Genomic DNA, 26,028 nt, shown 5'->3' with positions numbered 1-26,028 from the left:
CTCGCTCGAAAATCCTACAGGAGCCAGTCAGGCGGTACTGGCAACGGCCACGCTCAAAATGGTGCATCTCATGTGCCACCCGCACAAGAACCAGTCCAGGGGCACTGGCAACGATCTTACTTGGCTTGCCGGGTCTTCTCACGCACAGCCCATTTCCAAAGGTCTCGGTCCGTAGTCATCGCCTCGGTGAGGCCCAATGTACGAAGGTCTTGCCTCACCACCTCAGCCCAGGTCTTCCTGGGCCTACCTCTTCCACGGGTTCCCTCAACTGTTAGGGTGTGGCACTTTTTCACGCAGCTATCCTCCTCCATTCTCACCACATGTCCATACCAGCGCAATCGTCTCTCTTGCACGCCACAACTGATGCTTCTAATGTTCAGCTTTTCTCTCAAGATACTTACACTCTGACGGGTATTCACATTGACATTACACATCCAACGGAGCATACTGGCTTCATTCCTTGCGAGCTTACGTATGTCCTCAGCAGTTACAGCCCATGTTTCACTGCCATGTAGCATGGTTGTTCGTACGCATGCGTCATACAGTCTGCCTTTTACTCTGAGTGAGAGTCCCTTTGTCGCCAGCAGGGGTAAGAGCTCTCTAAACTTTGCCCAGGCTATTCTTATTCTAGCAGCTACACTTTCAGCGCACCCACCCCCACTACTAACTTGGTCGCCCAGATAGCGGAAGCTATCGACTACCTCTAGTTTTTCACCCTGGAATGAGATAGAAGTTGTTTCCTGTTTGTTTGCAGTCTTTATTGCACCTGAACATCTGCCACAAACAAAAACTAACTTGCTAGTTAACCTGCCTTTGATGTTGCTGCACCTGTTATGTGTCCATAGCTTGCACCGGGTACATCTTATAGAGTTACTACCTACTCCTTTTCTACATACTGAGCAGGGCCATCTACCTGAAGGGGTTTGTGTTTTATCTACCTTCATATATATATATATGTATGTTTCTGTGTGTGTTTGTCCTCCCCACATTTGCTTGACAACAGAGGTTGGTGTGTTTACAGAGGTTGGTGTGTAAATTAGCAGTTCGGCAAAAGAGAATGATAGAATAAGTACTGGGCTTACAAAGGATAAGTCCGGAGGGCGATTTGTTCGACTAAAAGCAGTGCTCCAATATGGCCACAGTCAAGTGACTGAAACAAGTAAAAGAATAAAAGAATATTTATATTCACATATAATTAATTCAATAATAGGATAAAATCTTTTACAAGAATTTATCAAGTAGCTAGCGTGAAAAAACCTTATAAGGGAAAAATCATTTATTCCCCAAAATATATTTATTATATAAGGGCAGTGTGAGGCATTCATGTATAGTAATGCCCTTATATAAATAAATATATATATATATATATATATATATATATATATATATATATGTGTGTGTGTGAGTAAAAATAAATACAAAAAAAGGGGTTTTGTATGATTGTGTATAGAGGAATATATTTTGTTTAAAAGAGTTCCAACTCTGTCTGTTTTTTATGTTTTATTTATATTCTTGTAAAATTAATGTGGGATATAGAATATGGAATATACAATATATAATATAAAAATGGATGGTACAATGAAATAAAGTATTGAATGTCTTATTGAATATATGGAATATGTCTTATTGAATAGATGAAATATTGAGTGTTCAATATAAAGGATTAAATATATAAAGGCGAATACGTATTTTCTATACCTTGTGGTATTTCATCATGGCCGGTATGACAGACTTTAACAGTCTGTTAAAGTCTGTCATACCGGCCATGATGAAATACCACAAGGTATAGAAAATACGTATTCGCCTTTATATATTTAATCCTTTATATTGAACACTCAATATTTCATCTATTCAATAAGACATATTCCATATATTCAATAAGACATTCAATACCTTATTTCATTGTACCATCCATTTTTATATTATATATTGTATATCCCACATTAATTTTACAAGAATATAAATAAAACATAAAAAACAGACAGAGTTGGAACTCTTTTAAACAAAATAATATATATATATATATATATATATATATATATATAAAAATAAGCAACACGGATTTCAAAGGTGATTGCAGTACGCACGTTTCATGCTACTCCAATTTATTTAAGTAATGCGAGCATTACATTAAATGCAATATGAAGAGCAATCTTCAGCTGCACGAAAATGCAGAAAATTACTGTAGAAAAGACATATTATAAATGTGGCAACATTTCAAATCCAAGTGGGTGGAAGAATACATAAAAATCCAAATGTGAGGAAGAATACATAAGTCCATCTTGACATCAGGCTAGTAATTGATTCTAGACAAAAGTTTTAACTGTCTCAGATTTTATTGTTTCTTATCTAGTGGTGATAGCAAAGGGACAATTACTTCTAAAGAGAGGGAAGGTGTAAGCAGTATGCATGGACAAGGCTATAAAATGTATTAGAATCTAAAGGTTTCTCTGGTCATAGTAGTATCAGGTCATTTTACTACTATCAAAATGTTGAGGAATTACAGCCCTAGGTATATGGGTCAAATAGGTTTTTTACTTTTAGTCTGAATAGAGTAACAGTATAGTGGTACAGACAACAACAATACTCTAACCAATGTTTTCACAATAAGAGGTATGTTAATAAAATAAATAAAATGAGATGTAATTATTTTCCACAAAAATCATGAAATAATGTCAATATTGAATTCAGGGGCTCTGGATAGGGTGTAAAGTTTAAGGATATTAAGTATATTGGGTTCATGAAAACTATTTTGAATTATCTTTAAAAAATTTTAGCTGAAGGTAAGATAATGATACTATTTAGGAGACACATAGGTAAGCTTTATTTATATAATGTGAATAAAAGATAAAAATTATTATCGGATTTATATTAGTTTATAATAATGTGTTTACTAAGGTTTAAGGGACTGAAAAAAGAAAGGATGTTAGGAAATAACAAGGATATTCAATACAGGAATCTGATGATTGATTTAAGTAGATTAGATGTTAAGGCGAGAGATCAGGAATATATGTTATAAAGGTTCAATTACCAATATAAATATGTGCTAATTGATAGTCCTAGATGACCATAATAGAAGTAAAGTACTATAATCTGATAACTTTAGTTACTTAAATAAAAGGCCTATTTTTTAAAAAATTTAAAAGTGCGAGTAGAGCAGTGTACACATGATACCCTAAGGTCTAATCTATTATTGATTAGATTAGGATTATTTCTAAGTTTAAAAATTTCATATATCTCCATAGAACACAATTCACATCCATATCTATTATTTCTATAAGGTTGAGCTTTTCTTATAATTTCCCATTTAAGGCTAAAATTAATACCATTATCTTTTAACTCCCAAATTTTACTTGCCAATGTCGTACTATTTGCCTTATGTATATATAGATATATATAGGGAGAATTCACAAAAAAACAACAGACGAAGATAGGTGATTTAGAAAACAAACAGATGTATTAGTATAACGCTCAGGAAGTGAAAAAGTCTTTAATGTTTCGAGCCTACACTCTTCCACAGAAAGAAACAAGGAGAAAAAAAAAATGTGTTTAGTGGTTAGCGATCTATCATGGTGAAAAAAATGTATATATATATATAGGTATGTATGTGTATAAATATATATATGTATGTATGTATATGTGTGTGTGTGTATGTGTATAAATATATATATATGTATACACACATGCACGTGCACACAGACACAGAAACTCAGGCAAAAATACGATTGGTTCGACTAAAGGTGGTGCTTCAAGTTGGCTGCAATCAAATGACTGAAACAAGTAAATGAGTGAATGAAACAAAATACAAAGAAAATATAATTATTCATCATGAGCAATATTGTGTGAAAGATGAGGTGATTAACCCTTTTGATACCAACCTACCTGAAACCACCTCTGGCTCTGTAGTATGTCTTGTTTTCAAAAGTTCTGGATTAAAATCTTCCACCAAACCTTAGTCACAATTTATGTTTCAAACACTAGTTTAATGATAACTCTTTGTTATATTTAAAACGAATTGAAAGAAACACAGAGCATCTCAACAGAAATATGGTAATAAAATGGTTAAGATATATAATAGAGAAACAATTCTTAACCCTTTTGATACCAACCCGGCTGAAACCACCTCTGGCTCTGTAGTACAAATGTCTTGTTTTCATAAGTTTTGAATCAAAATCTTCCACCAAACTTTAGTCACAATTTATGTTCCTAACACTAGCTTAATGATAACTAAGTTATTTTACTAAATTCTTTGTTATATTTAGAATTAATTGAAAGAAACACAGAGCAACTCAACAGAAATAGGGTAACAAAAGGGTTAAAATATATAATACAGAAACAATTCTTAACCCTTTTGATACCAACCCAGCTGAAACTGCCTCTGGCTCTGTAGTACAAATGTCTTGTTTTGATAAGTTCTGAATTAAAATCTTCCACTAAACCTTAGTCACAATTAATGTTCCTAACACTAGCTTAATGATAACTAAGTTATTTTACTAAATTCTTTGTTATATTTAAAATTAATTGGAAGAAACACAAAGCATCTCAAAATAAATACGGTAACGAAACGGTTACTGCTTTGTTTTAACAGTATGCCAGGTCATCATGATCACCATATTGGGTTGGATGGCTTGGGGTGTTTTAAGAAACCCAGTGTCATTACAGAAGAGCATTTTGGGAAATCTTGTAACATAGCTAGGAGGCAGGTGGGAGGCAATGGGGGTGGTAGACTGTCCTGGGCTGATGTGAGTAGAGTGTCTTTTATGGAAGTGGGGTAGCTTTTTTAGTGTGCTGTATAAATAGATCTGTAAGGGGGGGGAGGAAGGAAAGGGGAGGCACTCTCAGAGCCAGTCCCAGCTGGCACACGCTCGCTGGTGTTATGGCACTGGCACAGACGTGGCTGTGTGGATAAGCTTGCTTCCCAACCATGTGGTTTTCGGTTCAATCCCATTGCAAAACACCAAGGGGAAGTGTCTTCTGCTGTAGCCCCAAATCAATGTTTTTGTAACTGGATGATTTGGTAGACAGAATTTGAAAGAAGCCATTGTATATGTGTGTGTGTGAGTGAATGTATGTTTATGTGTGTGTGCGTGTGTGAGTAAATACGTGTGTGGTGAATGTGTGTACGAATGTGCTTGTGTGTGTGTATGTTCATGTGTCTGTGTGCACGCACGCACATGTGTGTGCATGTGTAGTGTGTGTGGGTGTATGTGTGTTCATGTGTGTGTGTGCATGTGTAAGTGAATATGTGTGTGAGTGTGGTGAATGTGTGTGTGTGTGTGTTTGTGTGTACCATTGTACATCATGTGCTGGTTGTAAAGGAGCATTAATTGTCATAAAAGCAATGTGGTTCATTCCCAGTCTTCTGTGAAGAAACATATCTGGCTGTCGGGGGGAGGGTGAGAAATATTACCTTGGCTCAGAAACAGGTGAGGGTTGGTGACAGGAAGGGTATCCGGCCGTAGAAAATCCACTTCAACAAATTCAATCTGATCCATGCAAGCAGGAAAAGTGGATGTTTAAACGATGATGATATTGATGATGATGATGATGATGACAATGATGAAGATGATGACAATGGTGATAATGATGATTTGATGATGAAGATGGTGGTGACAACAATGATAATGGTGATGATGATAATAGTGATGACGATGATGACGATGATAAATGATGATGATGGTGATGATGATGGTGGTGATGATGGTGATGATTGAGGTGTCAACTATGATGATGTTGATGATGGTGATGACGACGATTTTCCTTTGAGTGCACAGGACATGAAAATCCTGTTACTTTATCATCTACCAGCTGTTTTGGGCTGAGGTGGACAGTGGTCAGCTGAAGTACTTGGGTTATAGCTTAAGGACTTCCAGAAACTTATCACAGTTATTTTTTTTTTCTTTCTTTCTTTTGAACTTTCTTCTGCTTTTTAAATGATCCAGGGTTTTCTTTCTGGTTTTCTTTTTTTTTTCTCCATTGAGAGTTGGCAGCAGTGGAAGTGAGGGAACGGAAACAGAAAAGCACCAAGTGTAAAGAAGGAAAACAAGCATGCACACACACACACACACACACACAGAGGGGGAGAGGAGATAGCTAGACAGAGAGAGAGGGGGGATAGAGAGAGGAGGAGGCAGGGTGAGAGAGAGAGACAAAGCGAGAGAGAGAGAGGGAAACAGAGGGAGGAGAGAAAGTTAGGCAGAGAGAGAAAGGAGGCAGAGTAATAGAGGGAGAGGGAACCAGAGAGAGGAAGAGGCAGGGTAAGAGAGACAGAGAGACAAAGAGAGAGGTAGCCACAGAGATAGAAAGGAGGCAGGGTAACAGAGAGAGAGAGGGAACCAGAGAGAGAAAAGGGGAGAGAGAGAGAGTTAGGCACACAGAGAGAGGGAAACAGGAGGGGAGAAAGCTAGGCAGAGAGAGAGAGAGAGAGTTAGATAGACAGAGAGAGAGAAGTAGGTTGAGAGATGGTGACAGAGAAGAGGGAGAGGGCTAGACAGAGAGAAGGTGAGAGAGAACTAGACAGACAGAGAGAGGGAGCAGAGAGTGGGAGAGAACTAGACAGAAAGAGAGAGGGAGCAGAGAGAGAGAGAAATAAATATAGAGCAAGAGGCTTGAGATCCAAGTGAATGAGCCGAAGTGATTATGGTTTGTGTGCGTCAGCCATTAAAAAGCAGATGAGAGTGACTCATTCTGTTTGTCATATCAAAAAGTCATCTAATTAAATACTTAATGATCTTATGTGTGTGTGTGTTGTTATTTATTTGATAAATGCTACAACTGGCGCAGGAGTGGCTGTGTGGTAAGTAGCTTGCTTACCAACCACATGGTTCCGGGTTCAGTCCCACTGCATGGCACCTTGGGCAAGTGTCTTCTGCTATAGCCTCGGGCCGACCAAAGCCTTGTGAGTGGATTTGGTAGACGGAAACTGAAAGAAGCCCGTCGTATATATGTGTGTATATATATATATATATATATATATATATATATATATATATATATATGTGTGTGTTTGTCCCCCCACCATCGCTTGACAACCGATGCTGGTGTGTTTACATCCCCGTAACTTAGCGGTTCGACTAAAGAGACCGAAAGAATAAGTACTAGGCTTACAAAGAATAAGTCCTGGGGTCGATTTGCTCGACTAAAGGCGGTGCTCCAGCATGGCCGCAGTCAAATGACTGAAACAAGTAAAAGAGTAAAAGAGTAAACTGTATTACTGTTTCCATTCTTTTCACACACACACACACACACGTGGCTGTAGTGTGTGTGTGTGTGTGTGTGTGTGTGTGTGTGATTATTGATGAAAATGTTTGTAGATTCCAATAAAACTTTTTCAAAAATACGTATTTTGTAACTTTTTCATCCACACAATGTATGTATGTGTGTGTGTAGAGAGAGAGAGATATATATAGACATTATGAATATCTCTTTCTGTCTATCTGTCTCTCTCTCTCTCTATATATATATACAATATTATGTAGGTGTGGCTGTGTGGTAAGTAGCTTGCTTACCTACCACATGGTTCTGGGTTCAGTCCCACTGCATGGTACCTTGGGCAAGTGTCTTCTACTATAGCCTTGGGCCAACCAAAGCCTTGTGAGTGGATTTGGTAGACGGAAACTGAAAGAAGCCCGTCGTATATATATATATATATATATATATATATATATATATATATATATATTTACTCTTTTACCTGTTTCAGTTATTTGACTGTGGTCATGCTGGAGCACTGACTTTAGTTGAACAAATTGACCCCCAGCACTTATATATATATGTACACACACACAGACACATACATACATACATACAGACAAATACTGGTGCAGCCATTTGTGTCACTATACATTATTAGGTCCTCTGAGATCCTCTTAACTAGCATGTGATGTGCGATTCCGCTGTTGCAGTTGGACGAGTAAGCTGGGTGTTGGCTTGTGAACCAGGACCCCATCCTTAGTTAGTCAGTCAGTCGGCCCAATAGATGTTTAGAATCCCTCTCAGGTTGCATAGTTGGAAGGCGTTGAGACACAGCTCTTCTTTGCAGTTGATGTTCCAAGTCTCACTGCCATACAACAATGTACAGAGGACACAATATTTATGCATTGCAACCTTGTAGTGCTTAATTACCTACGTTGCTGTTCTATGAGGGATTTTTGTTGCCAGCCTCACTAGTGTTGTGGTAGTTCTTTCAATGTGTCAGTTGATGTCAGACTCTAGACCAACAGTTCTTAATTAGGATCCATGTGGCCCTTTAGGGTCCAGATAAGATTTTGTTAAAATTCAAGTGAAATAAATTGGTTACAGTTCTACAATACATAAAATATTTTAACAAATTTTTAATACAATTTCTAATAATATTTAATTATAAAAATATGTCATGTAACTTACACTGCTTGAAACTGGTGCCAACATTTGTATCCTGTTAAAAATAACTGCTATAAAGAGAATTTACTGAAGTAAGAGCTAAGTTCTCTGGCTGTGTGGTACGACATTTGCTTCCTAACCATATAGTCCACCAGAATAAATTAGTAATCGAAGGGGTTCATAGATAAGAAATGGTGGAGAACCCTTGAACTGAACAGTGGCTATACTGTGTTGTTGTTTAAAGACTTTTAGTCTGTTGTGTCTTTTATTTTTTACTTCTTCCAGTCATTTGACTGTGGCCATGGTGCAGCACCACCTCAATTTGAACAAATTGACTCCAGGACTTATTCTTTGTAAGCCTAGTACTTATTCTATTGATCTTTTTTGATGAACTGCTAAGTTATGGGGATGTAAACACACCATCGGTTGTAAAGTGATGGTGGTAGGACAAACACAGACACACAAACATGCACACACACACACACACACACACACACACACATATACGACTGGCTTCTTTCAGTTTCTGTCTACCAAATCCACTTGCCCAAGGTGCTACGCAGTGGGACTGAACTGGGAACCACATAGTTGGGTAGCAAACTCTTACCATCATCATCATTTAACGCCTGCTTTCCATGCTGGCATGGGTTGGACAGTTTGACTGAGGACTGGCAAGCCATGAGGCTGGACCAGACTCCAATCTGATCTGGCAAGGTTTCTACAGCTGGATGCCCTTCCTAATGCCAATCACTCTGAGAGTGTGGTGGGTGCTTTTTACTTGCCACCAGCATGGGGGCCAGTTAAGCAGGCCTGGCAACAACCACGCTCGAATAGTGCTTTTTACCTGCCGCCAGCACGGGACCAGTCAGGTGGCACTGGTATCAACAACACTCGTATGGTGCTTTGTACATGCCATCAGCACGGATCCCAGTCAGGCGGTATTGGCATTGGCCACGACAATGATTGAAGGGTACTCTTAAATGGGCTGGTTATGTGACACTGGCATAGGCCATGGTTACAGTCTCACTTGGCTTGCCGGAGCTTCTCAAACACAGCATATCTCCAAAGGTCTTGGTCACTTGTTATAGACTCTGTGAGGCCTAACGTTCAAACATTGTGCTTCACCACCTCATCCCACGTCTTCCTCTTCCACAGGTTCCCTTCACTGTGACACTTTTCGACACAGCTGTCCTCACCCATACGCAACACATGACCATACCAGTGCAGTCATCTCTTTTACACATCACATCTGATGCTTCTTATATCCAACTTTTCTCTCAGGGTGCTTACACTCTGTCGTGAATGCACAATGACATTACACATCCAGCGGAGGATACTAGCTTCATTTCTTGCAAGCTTACACATGTCCTCAGCAGTCACAGCCGTGTAGCATGACTGTCCATACACATGTGTCATACAGTCTACTTCTCACTCTTAGTGAGAGGCCCTATATATATATACACACACATATAGACGAGTGGTTGGTGAGAGCTGTACATGCCATGTACAGGGATGCTGTCAGTAAAGAGAGGGTTGGCAATGAGTATAGTGAAGAATTCAGGGTACAAGTAGGGATTCACCAAATATCAGTCCTTAACCCCCACTTGTTCATCAGCAATAAGAGAGGAATTTAACTTGGGCTACACCTGGAAGCTCCTCTACACTGATGATCTTGCTCTGATAGTTGAATTGCTACCAGAACTAGAGAGGAAGTTTCAGGTGTGGAGGCAAGATCTAGAATTGAAGGGCTTTACAGTTAACCTAGCAAAAACCAAAGTCTTAATAAGAAGGAAATCAGACAAATCTCAAATCCCCTCAGGTAGATGACCCTGCTTGACCTGTAGGAAAAGTGTAGGTAGAAATTCAATAAGATGTACCCAGTGTAAGCCATGGACACTGAAGAAGTGCAACAATATCAGAGGAAGGTGAACAGGGAAACTAGTTTTTTTGTGTGGCAGATGTATAGGTACAATAAACACTAAAAATGTACAGAAAATAGACTCCATCAAATGCCAGAAGTAGTTGTTATAGCTTCTATTACCTAGGTGACTAAGTCAGTAGCGGAGGTGGATGCTCCGAGAGCATGGCTGCTAGAATAAGAAATAGGTTGGGCCACATTCAGAGAGCTCCTATCTCTGTTGGTAACAAAGGCCTCTTCCTCAGAGTGACAGGAATGTTGTATGATGCCTGTGTGCAAACAACTATGCTACACAGCAGTGAAACATGGGCTGTGACTGCTGAGGATATGCATAAGCTTCCAGGAAATGAAGCAAGAATGCTTTGTTGGATGTGTAATGTTAGTGTACCTGCACAACAGAATGTAAATGTCTTAAGAGTAAAGTTGGGCATAAGAGGCATCAGATGTGGTGTACAAGGGAGACAAATTTGCTGGTATGGTCATGTGATGCATATGGATGTGGACAGCAGTGTAAAGAAGTGCTGATCTCAACCAGTGGAAGGAAGCTGTGGAAGAGGGAGACCCAGGGAAACAAAAAACAAGCTGGTGAAGCATGGTCTTCAAATGCTGGGCTTCATGGCAGCAATGACTAGTGATTGAGACATTTGGCAAAATGCTGTGCTTGTGAAGATCCATCAAGCCAAGTGAAATGTGTAATCATAGCTGTGGCTGTTATCAGTGTCATGTAACTGGCACCTGTGCCAGTGGAACATAAAATGCACCTTTTGAGCACTGGGCCTCACGGAGGCAATAACAAATGACTGAGACCTTTGGCAACATGCTGTGCTTGAGAAGGAAAACCCATTAAGCCGAGTGAAATCGTAGTCGTAACAGATTCAGGTGTCATGCAACTGGCACTCATGCTGGTGGCACATGAAAGTACCCACTACACTCTCAGAGTGGTTGGCATTAGGAAGAGCATCCAGCCATAGAAACCATGCCAGATCAGACTGGAGTCTGGTGCAGCCCCTCATCTTACTCGCCTTGGTCAAACCATCCAACCCATGCCAGCATGGACAACAGATGTTAAATGATGATACAATTGGGTTCTTTTAGTTTCAAAATTCCTTTTCTTTTCTTTTTTTCCATATATTTCCTTGTGCTGTTTGAATTATGTAAAATGTTAGAAAAAGAAACCCAGCTGTTTCTTGCAATACAGACTAATACATATATCTAAAGGAGGGGTTCTCCACCATTTCTTATCTATGGACCCCTTCGATTACTAATTTATTCTGGTGGACTATATGGTTGGGAAGCAAATGTCGTACCACACAGCCATAGAACTTAGCTCTTACTTCAGTAAATTCTCTTTATAGCAGTTATTTTTAACAGAATACAAATGTTGGCACCAGTTTTAAGCAGTGTAAGACGAAAGATATCCAAAATGGAGGCCAGCACTTACAAGTACTTCTCCATTCAACACAATCACCGGCTTTGTTTATTTGCTTTTCTTTTTTGTCATTTTCACAAAAAAAAGCTCTTTATATTTTTAAGAGATTCCAATTTTGCAGGATATAAAAAAAAATTTAAACAAAAAAACAAACGGACAAAACAAAAACAATCTTTCAAGATTCCATTTTACTCTGAATTAACCCTATTCCTTAATTTTTGGCTTTGAACTTTCTCCAACTTTTTTTTTTTTTTAAATGTGTGTGTGTGGGCTTAACTGCTATTCCTGCCTATGTATATGTGTATGTATATATATATATATATATATATATATATATATACACACATACATACTATATTTTGAAATAATAGCATGAAATTTAATATAAAAAAAAATTTCTCACGAAAATATATATGTATAAAATAGTATTGTATTAAAAACATATGAAAATATATGAAACATGACAGTTCAAAAATTTGGATTACCAAGATGAATTTACCAAGGATATATATATATACAAACTTGAAATTTTCTTACCAAAGTCTATCTGCATAATTCAAAACCAGTAAATTTTAATCTATTTTTCAAAAATACTTTCTCATATTTTTTTCTAATTTTAAAACAACATTTGATACATTATAAAAACTTTATCTTCTCCATCTCTGATGAGCGGAAGTATTGTCTATCAATGTGTGTCAACAATGGATTCCATTATAATGACAATACTTTCATGTAACGATTGTAAGATTCCTTAATTGAATTTTTAAGCTGTCATGTTTCATATATTTATATATATTTTTAATACAGTACTATTTTAAATATATATCTTCGTGAGAAACTTTTTTTGATATTAAATTTCATGCTATTATTTCAAAATACAGTATATATAATCGCTCATATTAATGTCTAAATACTTTATAGTATTAATATTTTTGACTTTTTATACAAAGAGCACGAATTATAAATTCAGTGTATAATATTTAATTCGTTATTGCCCACAGGAGGGAGCTAAACACAGAGGGGACAAACAAGAACAAAAGGACTAAGTCGATTACATTGACACCAGTGCGTAACTGGTACTTATTTAATCGACCCCGAAAGGATGAAAGGCAAAGTCGACCTCGGCGGAATTTGAACTCAGAACGTAGCAGCAGACGAAATACCGCTAAGCATTTCGCCTGACGGGCTAACGATTCTGCCAACTCACAGCCTTCATTCAGTGTATAATATTCTAACAGAATATATTTAATTAATGATATGCACACACACCTCTCACATACACAATACTCACTCACATACAAAACACACGCATGCACGAAAACATACACAATATACACAGACCCGCACGCACAAAATATATACACACGTGCACGGACACACACATACAGACACACATAAACACACACACGCACATCCACACACATACACACACACGCACATACACATACACACGCTTCTCACCAACACAACACACTCACACAGACACGCATACAATCACACACACATGGGCATAAACAACACATGCACATACAATAGCAAACACACACACACACACGTACACAGCAACGCACATATACACAACATACACATACACACACGCACGCACAAAATACACACACACACGCACACTTACCCAACACCTACAACCACACACAAACACACACATACTCAAAAACTGCCTGCTGACCCTCCACTAACCATTGTCCATAAGCACCCACTAACTATTCCTGCTACTAATTCCTTCCACTACGTCTCACACACACACACACACACAAACACACATACACACTAACAGATAAACCACCAAACCATGCACACACACACACTCACAGACTCTCGTGCACGCACAGATATTCACCTCCCTTTTTCACTCTCCTGTCTTAGAAAGAACTTTTCCCCCACCACCTCCTCTTCCGGTCCTTTCACAATGTAACCTCGTGGGCATCGGTGCCATTTTCCTCTTCCTCCGTTTTTCCATTCTCCGAACTTTCTGTCTTTCCGACGAAGGGCTTCGCCCGAAACGTCATACTCTCTCTCCTTCCTTTCCCGAGCGTCCAATAACACTATCCGTATCACGTCTTCACTTTGTTGTCTTTATGTTATTGTTTTTTGTGTTTTTTTGAACCTATATATATATATATATATACATAAATGGCATTATGTGTGTGCATATATATATATATATATATATATATATATAATAATATTAGGAATAAAATCCAAAATTAGATTTTTTTTAGTTGGATGCCCTTCCTAACACCAACCATTTAGACCTGACGATTAACTGTAGTTTTGAATAGAATTTATTTTCGATAATTTTAATTGATTTAAATTTCCTTTCTATTTGAAAATTAGTTATGAAACACGTGTAGTCATTTTATTATCTTTATCTTATGATATTTACTTTGTATTATATTATACTCATTTATTGTGCTTTTAATTATTAATTTTTCTATATGTGATAGAGGATTTTCATCGATGAGTTCATGAACCTTGGTTCTTTTCCCTAAAACTATATATTTATATATATATATATGCCACCATCTCTATCCTGCTGTCTCCCACTCTCTCTCTCTCCTTCTCCTGCACTTCCCTCAGGCTGGTTAACCATGTATTTCCTTTACGGCTGTGTGCCTGTTTCTGTCTTCATTCTTGATCTCTCTCTCTCTCTCCAGCCAGGTAACTGTGTACCTCCTCTACAGCAAGATACCTGTTTCTGTCTCACTATAACCTTTCATCATTCGACACAAGATCACCTCCTCCAATGCCCCACCCCTCTTGAAGGTTTTTTTTTTGTCTTGCAAGTACTTGGTGACTCTGTCAGTGCAGGTGCCACTTAAAAGCACCCAGTCAACACTGTAAAGGGTTGGCATCTGGAAGGGCATCCAGCTATAAAAACCTTGCCTGTGCTTGTGCCACATGAAAAGCACTAAGTCCCTCTTGCTGACTGGTTGGTGTCAGGAAGGGCATCGAACTAAAAAAAATGTTGCCAAAACAGTTACAGAAGTCTGGTGCAGGCTTCTCTCTGGCTGGCTCCTGTCAAATCGTCCCAGCCATGCTAGCATGAAAGGTGGATGTTAAACGATGATGATGATGCATGAGAGAGAGAGACAGACAGACAGGCAGAAAGAGAAGAGAGCGTTCTCACACATACACACTCTCTCTCTCTATCTATATATATAAAGAGAACAAGAGTGTTCCTACACCACTATATATATATATCTATCTATATATATATATATATATATTACAAATTAAAAGGGTAAAGGATTATCAATTTATTAATAAATCAACAATTAATAATTTTTACCAAGCCCTTCGGTATGTAAGCACCATTATCGGTATATATATATATATATATATATATATATATATATATATATATGTATATAAGGTCAATTTGTTTGACTAAAGGTGGTGCTCCAGCATGACTGCAGTCAAATGACTGAAACAAGTGAAAGAAAAAATATATATATGCATATGTGTGCATATATATATATATATATATTATGTGTGTGTGTGTGTGTGTGTAAATACATGGAGTGTCTGGTCACCTTAAGTCGCAAATCACGGCCATATGGAAATGGCGTGCATGTATGTACGTATGTGTGCATATATATATACATATATATAAATATATATATATATATATATATATATATATATATATATATATATATATATATAAATATATATATAAATATATAAATATATATGTGTGTGTGTGTGTGTCAAAATAAGCAACAAGAATATATATATATATATATATTTATATATATGTATATATATTTATATATAATATAATATAGGATAAATTCTTTATAAGAATTTATCAAGTAGTCAGCGTGAAAAAAACCTCATAATGAAAAAAATAACGAAAAATTTCGTAATGAAAAAATTCATCGTTTCTTCATAGATATATTTAATTATATATAAAGGGCATTAACTGTGTATTAATGCCTCACGCTATCGAGGGACTAAATAAGTAAAAAAAACTACCAAAAATAAGCAACATATTTACCGAAAGCGAGGGAATGCAGCTTTTCAAAATTTATCTCTTAAAAACATTTAACTCAACGGTAGACCACTGGTTTCTCAATCAAATACAGAAAAAACTGTGAAGTAACCTGTATTCTTTTGCTCATCAGTACACGTATGGTCAAGATATATAAAAGATATATAAAAATAAACAAGAATCAACCTACCACGATGTAGCCATCACAGCAACGATGAGTTAAATGTTTTTAAGAGATAAATTTTGAAAAGCTGCATTCCCTCGCTTTCGGTAAATATGTTGCTTATTTTTGGTAGTTTTTTGACTTATTTAGTCCCTCAATAGCGTGAGGCATTAATACACAGTTAATGCCCTTTATATATATATATATATATATATATATATATATATATACATATTTATATATATGTATATATATGCACACATACGTACATACATGCACGCCATTTCCATATGGCCGTGATTTGCGACTTAAGGTGACCAGACACTCCATGTATTTACACACACATAATATATATATATATATATGCACACACATATGCATATATATATTTTTTCTTTCACTTGTTTCAGTCATTTGACTGCAGTCATGCTGGAGCACCACCTTTAGTCAAACAAATTGACCTTTGGACTTATTCGTTGTAAGCCTAGTACGTAATTTATCGGTCTGTTCTGCCGAACCGCTAAGTTACGGGGACGTAAATACACAAACATCGGTTGTCAAGCGATGGTGGGGGAGACAAACAGACACAAACACACACACACACATTCATCTTTCAGTTTCCGTCTACCAAATCCACTCACAAGGCTTTGGTCGACCCGAGGCTATAGTAGAAGACACTTGCCCAAGGTGTCACGCAGAGGGACTGGAACCCGGAGATCTAGTTTTTTTCATTCACAAAATATGCATTTTTTTGAAAGACAGTAAAAAACCTAAAAATCGGCTATAATAATAAAGGGTTAATGTAATAGAGTTTTCCAGTCTAATTGCTATGAAGGTATGATATTGAGGAGAAAAAAGTTGCAGAGGTTTAAAAATCGAAAAAATGTGTATGTGGTTGGTAACACAAGCTACTTTATTTCATAAATATTTGCCATAAAGGCATTACAAAGAGGGGACGAACAAGGACAGACAAACATAAAAGGGGTGAAGTAGCTGTATCGATTAAATATTTACAATTTTAAATATATAATAAAAATTGGATTATATTTACAATGTTCGATTGAAGCATTGCTCATTACAGACGATGGCTTTCCTGAAGGATAGGCATCCGACCACCAGGGTAGACCCCTTGCTTTTTCTTTCCCTTGTTTTTGGTTTCCACTTACCTGGTGCCAAACACTCCCAGCTTCCTCGCCACAGGCTTCCATCTTCTCATGAATCTGTCTCGTGACAGATACCTCTTCTCCAGCCTGATCTTACTACTGAGGTGGTAACAAAAAAAGTCAACTAACCCCTGGCCAGATACAAAGGTATCCGTCACTATGCCTCCACACACACACACACACGTGCATACACGCATGTCGTTTTCACATGGCCACGGCGATTTGCGATTTTAAGTGACCAGACAATCTGTGTATTTACACACACGCATACACACAAAATTAACATTCATTCTCACAGCACAACAATAATCATCACCACCATCAACATCTATTGTTTTAAAGAAATCACAGAATAACACAAGTCTTCTTTACACGTTTAATTATCGACATTTAAAAAAAAAATCATCATCATTACTATTTTTTTTAATCATAAAAAATATATAATTTTATTATCTGAGATCGTACGTGTTGTTTATCGTATTCACCAGAATACGACATTGGTATTTTGGCAGGGAACATGTATTAATTGCTAACCTCAACAACTTTTAGGAATTTTTAGCGGTCCTTGATTATTATTAGTTAATACTTCATGTTTTTTTTTAATCAGTTTTAGTTTGTTTTGTTTTAAATGAAAGCAACAACATACTAGTGACATTAATTAAACACACACCGAATTACCGGGGTGGTTACGGTGAAACAAATATCAACAGCATTCTTGTTATTCTTGTTCACATGATGAATAATGAATAATAAATATTTTTCATCCTTAAATTCATTCGAAGACGTATTGTTCAAATATTCACTCAACTCTTATTGAAACAACAATGGTAAATTTGAGAGAAAAGAAGAAAAACATACCACCAACCATGCTGTTGTCGCACATCGGTAACCTTTAAGAGGGGTTTGTTTAAGGAATTCCATTCCTTAATTGTTAATAATTCTATAATTGTTGGTTTGGATTTAGAAGAGATTCTTTTTTTAATCCGACAGGTGGATTATATATATATGTATACATATAAACACCGGGCAACTTGGGTGTGAGGATTATTACAAGTGGTTCATGTTTGGGACCACCTAACAACGCTATGTTTGTATATGTGTCTGTATACATTATATATAACGTAGACGCAGCAACGTGGTATAAAGCTTATAAAAAGTGGTTTATGTTAATTTGACGGTGGGGTTGAGCATGTGAGTGTAAGGTGTATATGTATATATATAGTTGAAATTTACAGAAAAAACAGAAGACGAAGACAGCAGGTGTATTAGATTGACGCTCGGTAAAGAGAGAAAGTCTTTACGTTTCGAGCCTACGCTCTTTAACAGAAAGGAACGCGAGGAAATAAACAGAGAATATATGTATGTACATATGTGTGTATGTGTACGTACGTACGTATGTATGTATATGTAAAATTGATGCTCCTCAGTTTCCCTCTTCGAGAGAATATGATGGAGAGATTGATGATTTGGTTCTGAGGGTCAAACCTTCCAAAATTGATGTGGAGTTTTGCTAGTTGCTTTGAAAAAAATTTTTTTTTTCAACTTAATTACTACAAGTCAGTTCTCAGTACATACCTGGTCGCCGATCTAAGTTTGTCGTTCACTTGTGAACTAAAATGTTTGCCATATCGGCACCAATTAACGAAGTGTTCGCAATTGTTGCTCAATATACTGTATTTGTATTCGCCGATCCTCGACTGAGCCCTTCTCACGATGTCACACCTGCCGAAAGGCTGGGTTTCTTCGTCGTGGATGTTGGCCACCGTCACAGGGCTGCCCGCCGCCACTGCACTCAAACTCTCGCGACGGACCTTTGCGTCATATTGTGTCTTCATGTCTGCTTCTCCACTGTAATGAATTACAGAGCCCAAACCGGCATAAATTGCATAATGGTCGTAGCTTCCTCGGTTAAAGCGCAAGATGCTGCCCAGAGGATAAGGTTCAAACAACTGAATGGAATAAAGAAAAGCACACATGAAAAGATTCATTATTCTTCTTTCTATCTGTTCTCCCTCTGTTTCTCGCGTTTTTCTTCTTTTTTTTTTCAATGTAAAATAATACAGAAAAATAGTCAAACCAAAAAAACTACCAGCACAATGGCAAAGCACCGTAACTGGATAATTATACGACGTAAGGGAAGAAATTAACGAGGAAATTATTATGAGTAAGAACCTGGAAGTATACAAAGAAGGGTGGAGTTTAAATTAAGAGAGAGTGACAGAATGGAAAGAAGGGAGTAATAAATGGATAAAGCAAAAAATAAGAGAGGGAAGTACGCAAAACTTGCCGGTGATATATCAATGTAGACAGAGAGACGGACGAATAATTTGAAGTGGATAAATGAAAGATTAGGAATAATAGGAAACGTTAGACGAAAGAATGAATGAATGAATGAACGAAGGAAGGAAGGAATAGAGATGGGAAAGCGATTAAAGAGAGATTATGAGAGCGATAGTAGATACATTAATAGTGATAGATAGACTAAAACATAGATAGATAGAAAGAGGGAAAATACAGTAATAGATAGAGGGGTAAATGAAGATTAAAATTAACGAAACAAATGTAACTTATAATATATATAGGGATGAGTAAACGATAATAAATGTGACTGATATTTTCTTTTAAATTATTTATATTAGGTTGACAGCGTCTAAATAAGTACGACATCCATGTTACGACGACGATGATGATGGTGATGGTGCAATGCTGACAAGAACTGTTGCAATCAAGTTGTGTGTCATCGGACGGAATGGAGATAAAACATAACAAACCCGGCTTTTTATTTATTCAGATACAAAATCAATATAATTTTCGTCACATTGTATCTTCCTTTGTCTCTTTCTCTTTATTTAACTATATATCTGTCTGTCCATCCATTCACGAGTATCCGTACACACATACACACATTATCTCCTATCTTTCACTTGTTCAGTACTTGTTTTCTTTTTATTAACCTCGGTACTTATTCTATCGCTCTCTTTTTGCCGAACCGCTCAGTTACGGGAACGTAAACACACCCAACACCGGTTGTCAAGCGGTGGTGGGGTACAAACACAGACACAAAAACGCACATATTTATACGACGGACTTCTTTCAGTTTCCGTCTACCAAATCCACTCACAAGGCTTTGGTTGGCCCGAGGCTATAACAAACGACACTTACCCAAGGTGCCACGCAGAAAATATATAACTACTATATGTTAGCCCCTCCCCCATCGACTTCGTTTTCTCGTAACATTCAGAAAAATTGATATATTTTTTTTATAGAATTTTCTACAAGTACTTTTCAGATTTGTTGTGCAAACTCTCTTGTAAGCAAGCTCAAAGATAGACCATCCTCTACGTGGTCATTTAGTATGCTAGAAATAGCACGAGGCACATGGGTATATTCTAAGGGCTGTAGCATGCCAAACAGCTAAACCTACAAATTCATTTGTGATAATTTTGTCTTCAGATTACACCTGTATCTATGGAAATAGATAACAAATATTCATACCACAAATATTCATACCACAAATTCCAAAAAGGAAAGGTTGGAATAGTCCACATACATGCATACATACATATACATACAGGTATATACATACATACTTACACATGCATGCATACATACATACATACATACATACATTCCAAAGATAGAGCCTTGTATCTTTGTTGGAAACTGGTTTCCTCCTCAGTGGAAGATTTGTAATGATTAAAAAGTGTAAGAGACACATGCATGGATACATATATACATATATGTACATGCATACCTAAATTAATACATACATACATAATACATACATACACACATGTATATACATACATACATACATTCATACATACATGTGTATATGCATACATACATTCATTCATACATACATACACACATGTATATGCATACATACATACACACACATGTATAAGCATACATACATACACACACATGTATATACATACATACTTTTATTCATACATACATACACACACACATGTATATGCATATATACATTCATTCATGCATACATACACACACATGTATATGCATACATACATACATACACACACATGTATATGCATATATACATACATTCATTCATACATACGTACATACATACATACATACACACATGTATATGCATATATACATACATTCATTCATACATACGTACGCACATACATACATACATACATACATATATATAACATCATAAGACTTGGAAGGCAGCTCCTTGAGCAACACTCTTTATCTGATAACCCAGAATATATGCCCAAAGAAGTCACATGACTCTACCGCAATGTAACATGACAAGAAGAGCCTATATAAGTAGAAGACTATGCATGGATATGTTAGTAGAAAGCTCAGAGATGATAGTAACATTGATCATCAAAGCAGTTTATCATGGACCAATATCTGGATTACTACCTATCAATCTGAAGGGTATGCGTTTGCAATCCAGGAACAGGAAATATCAATCAAGTAACTGATGCACAAAAGGGATAGAGATGCAGGAAAAGCAGTAAAATATGACAACCGATGCAGACTTTGTGGAGTTAACACCAAAGATATCACCCACACCAGAAGCAGTTGTCTGAAAATGTCATCACAGTATTATCTACTGATGAGACATGATGTAACTAGGACACTCTATTATGAAACCTGCCAGAAGGATAATCCCAAAGATAAAGAAATAAGAACTCACAATATGGTAGAAGCCATAGCCACTCATAATAAAAAGGAGTACTGGTGGAATATCTTAGTGAAGACCTCAATAAAGTGTAAGCATAACAGACCTGATATAATGATTCGGGACAGAGAAGAGAAACTGTGCACAGTTGTGGAAATTATCTGCCCAGCGGATGCTAAAATAAAGCTGAAGATCAGTGAAAAAGAGAATACCTATGCTGAACTATGGAGAAATCTGCAGTTACTTGATCCAGATTACAAGTTCAGGTTTTTACCTGTAATTATTGGGGCTCTGGGATATGTAGCACACTGCCTAAATACCAATCTTGAGAAATTAGGCTTCTCAAAACCAGAAAGGAGAAGGCTGATTCAAAGACTACAGATTCAGTCCATCACTGGAACTGTACAAATCTGTAAAACTTTCCAGAAGTTTATTGTTTAGATATATATGAGCATGTCTAGATATGCAACTATATGCATGAGAATACATACATAAAACATATAAATCTGCACATAAATACATACATACATACGTACAAAAGTAGCCTGTTGTTGATGTTGAAATTTCAATGAAGGAGCCTTGGATCTAGATTAGAAACCACTTCTTTCTTTATTGGCAAGAAATCTTAGAATAAACTGAATAATGACACTCAAAAAGAAGTACTGGTGAAAGATTCCAGTGAAAACCTCAATAAAATGTAAACATTTCAAAATTATAAAATAATAAATTATTTTTGTATGAGAAATTGAATTATGCTTTCTGAATTTTCTTGGCCAGGAGACTTCTATTCTTACCAACTGATGTGAAGACCAGAACAAATCAATTACACACATCAAATAAACTTCATTTTCATTTACATATTTCTACATTATCTCAACAACCAGTTATAGTTATTTGAAATACACAGCTCTAAAAGGACCAGGTTTCATTAGAAAGTGAAAATAGTTTCACACTTTGAATTTGAACCAAAATTACAAAGTGTTGGATTACGAGAGTGGCGATGTGTGAATAATGAAAATAATGTTTCTCTGAATTAGTCACATAGATACTATAATGAAGCAGCTTATCATTTATCTACCAAATAAACTATGTTTTTGGCACAACAACTCATTTTTACTACTTGAGGTCATTTTTGGCCGATATTTCGATTTGCTCTGAATGTTTCACTTTCGTCCGATGTTTCATGCATGTGTAGAATTCTACTCAGACAAACATTTATGAAAATGTACACATAAATATTGTATTAAAATTAAGCCACGACCCAAAAAATTGTATTAAAAGTCATCTCTTTCTCTATATGTTATGAGGAAATACAGTCACTCTCTCTCTCACGCACATGCACAAAAAAGGTGTATACATATGTATTGATGTACGTGTATATGAAAGATAATGTGTGTGTGAGAGAGAGAGAGCGAGTAAGTGCCACTTACACATACATGCAAAAAAATTCATGCATCACAACAAACCTTCACTCAATCACTCACTCTCACTTTCTCTCTCTCTCTTTCACACACACGTCCATTTCATATACACGTACATCTTTCACTCTCTGCTCTCACTTCAAAGCAAATGTCGCCTTTTTACTTTCTCCTCTCTTTCAACTTCTGCTCTCTTCAAAGCATAAAGAAATTTTAAAATTTTTATGGAAATTAACGAAAAATCATATGATTCTATATGATAGAGTTGACAACTTTGCTTCTTCAAACGAAAGAATGCTATAAAATAACTTTCTTTGGCATACACATGCATACACACACTCACAATCTAGGTAAAACTTCTGTATGAATTGTTATTTCTTGTTGTGTGCATGTGCAAATTCACAGCTCAAATCCAATTGAAATGGCCTTTTTCTATTGTGTAATTTCTGTTTGTGATGAGCATATTTAGAAGCCTGATCTTTGATGTAAACTTAAAAGCAGAGGTGGGCACCATTAATCGAAAAGTTATCTTCATTAATTGTTAATCTGTTAACCAAAAAGTTAACTTTGTTAATCATTAATTTTTTGAAAATGTGACAAAAGTTAACGTTAATCCATTAACATTAACTGATAAAAGGCTTAACTACAGTTTAATACCCCACCAACTTTGTTTCCTCTTAACATCCAGAAAAATGGATACTTTTTAACGAAACATTTGCTTCTATCCTGTAGATTAAGTATATGTAAAGATTTGTTGGAAAAAATTTTCAAAGGAGTTTCAGAAAATTCACAGAACCCGACATTTTCCCGCTCATAACTTTCTGGAAAATAGGCAACTGTTGATGAAATTTTATATAAATACCTTTCAAATGGTGTAGATTATGATTACAAAGAAATTTGAAGGCAAAAAGTTTGGAAGGGGATGGGGAAGGAGTTTCGGATCAGACGGCCCGCATAAGTTCGAATTTCTTCATTTTGACAAGGATTTTTTCTGATGTTTTTCACCAAAGTCTTCAGAATGATGGGACAGCTGTGCCAATTCTACCCATAAGAAAGGAACAATGTGGCTGTAGGTCATAACACCTGGGCCACACTGGGATCCATTGCTAGTACACATATATATATATATATATATATAGATACATTTAAGGATCACTCTATTGGTTACGATGACAAGGGTCCCAGCTAATACAATCAACAGAACAGCTTGCTAGTGAAATTAACGTGTAAGTGGCTGAGCATTCCACAGACACGTGTACCCTTAATGTACTTCTCTGGGAGATTCAGCATGACACAGAAAGTGACAAGGCTGGCCCTTTGAAATAAAGGCACTATTCATTTTTGCCAGCTGAGTGGACTGGAGCAATGTGAAATAAAGTGTCTTGCTCAAGGACACAACATACATTCATTGGTATCTAATTGCTGGAAATTTAACCGTACTCCTTTATATTGAGTGCTTACTTGATATCTACCAGGGTTTTTAATCCCATTATATATATATATAAAGTTGTAGTATATTGTCAACTTAATGTGACAATCCCAATAAGGGAATACACTACTGCTGTTTAGCCCTAGGAAGCTGGACCGCTTCCTGTCGGCCTTGACACAATTACTGTGTCCTTAAGTTTGTGAAGGGGAGACAAGCTCCCCCACCCAGCCTAGCCAGCATTCAGGGACATGTTTCTGAGTCTTTGCTCGTCATCAGCCTGAAGTAGCTTGCCAGTAATTGTGTCAAGGCCGACAGGAAACGGTCCAGCTTCCTAGGGCTAAACAGCAGTAGTGTAAAAAGAAACGCACGCGCGCACACACCCACACACACACACACACATGCATATGTATCATTGTGGTTGTGATTGTTCTCCATCAGCATTTGACAACTGGTGTTGGTGTGTTTATATCTCCATCACATAGCAGTTCAGCAAAAGAGACTGATAGAATAGGTACCAGGCTTCAAAAAGAAAAGAAATAAGTCCTGGTGTTCATTTGTTTGGGTAAAATTCTTCACAGTGGTGCCCCAGCATGGCCATAGTCTAATGTCTAAAACAAGTAAAAAAGATAAAAGACTGAAATTTTATATGTGTGTATATATGATAGACTGCATGCAGAGTTGTTCAATACCAGGTTTATCAAGAGGATGAAGAGGTGGGTTTCTGTTTTTTTATCTTAGCTCGACATAAGTTTCACTATCATCTTCTATGGCTGCTGAAATTTCTGGATCTGGATTCAAGCATTCATAATGTTCTTCAGAGTTTTGCTGTTGGAAATGTAATCCTTGTCCAGGTGCATTGATATAAATTGAGTTGGTCTTTTGCATGGAGGAGGAAGTGACTTGAGGTTCTGACATATTACCTTTGCCTTTGTTGTTTCCAAGCATCTTAGACCTGCAATAGACATGTATAAGTATATGTATACATCTATCTATCTATCTATCTAATCACCATCATCATCATTGACATTTAACATCTGCTTTCCAGGACTGATAAGCCAGGAGGCTGCACCAGGCTCTAATCTGATTTGGCAAAGTTACTACAGCTGAATGCTCTTTCTAACACCAACCACTGTGAGAGTGCACTGGGTGCTTTTTACATGCCACTGACATGGGTTCCTGTCAGGCAGCTCTGGCATCAGCCATGCTAAAATGGTGCTTTTACATGCCACCAGCACCAGAGCCAGCCAGGCGGTACTGGCTATATATATATGTGTGTGTGTGTGTGTGTGTGTGTGTGTGTATCCCAGCAACACACTGTGTCCTTGAGCAAGACACTTTATTTCACATTGCACCAGTCCAATCTTCTGGCAAAAACAAGTAGTACCTATATTTCAAAGTGCTAACCTTGTCACACACTGTGTCATGCTGAATCTCCCTCAGAAGTACATTAAGGGTATACGTGT

General features: G+C 36.9%; 2 protein-coding genes across 3 annotated transcripts in view; both read right to left on the bottom strand.

The window, feature by feature from the left end:
- LOC106868958 (uncharacterized) overlaps positions 1–17,166 on the bottom strand; it is a 117,247-nt gene extending 100,081 nt beyond the window's left edge. Inside the window, exon 1 of the mRNA XM_089342784.1 lies at positions 17,053–17,166. Coding sequence (XP_089198910.1) covers positions 17,053–17,094 — 42 coding nt within the window. The 5' untranslated portion in view covers positions 17,095–17,166. The remainder of the gene's footprint in view (positions 1–17,052) is intronic.
- A 1,196-nt stretch (positions 17,167–18,362) lies between these two features.
- LOC106871631 (uncharacterized) overlaps positions 18,363–26,028 on the bottom strand; it is a 59,874-nt gene continuing 52,208 nt past the window's right edge. Inside the window, exons 12-13 of one of the 2 annotated variants that reach the window (XM_089342785.1) lie at positions 25,255–25,517; positions 18,865–18,998 (exon numbers count right to left, since the gene is read on the bottom strand). In XM_089342785.1, coding sequence (XP_089198911.1) covers positions 25,295–25,517 — 223 coding nt within the window. In that variant the 3' untranslated portion in view covers positions 18,865–18,998; positions 25,255–25,294. Of the gene's footprint in view, positions 18,999–25,254; positions 25,518–26,028 lie in introns of both variants that reach the window. The other variant, XM_089342786.1, reaches the window with a different exon arrangement.

Source organism: Octopus bimaculoides, chromosome 26 (assembly GCF_046866305.1).
Source record: "Octopus bimaculoides isolate indiv1 chromosome 26, ASM4686630v1, whole genome shotgun sequence".
NCBI classification, from domain to species: domain Eukaryota; kingdom Metazoa; phylum Mollusca; class Cephalopoda; order Octopoda; family Octopodidae; genus Octopus; species Octopus bimaculoides.
This window is presented reverse-complemented; position numbering and strand designations above follow the sequence as displayed.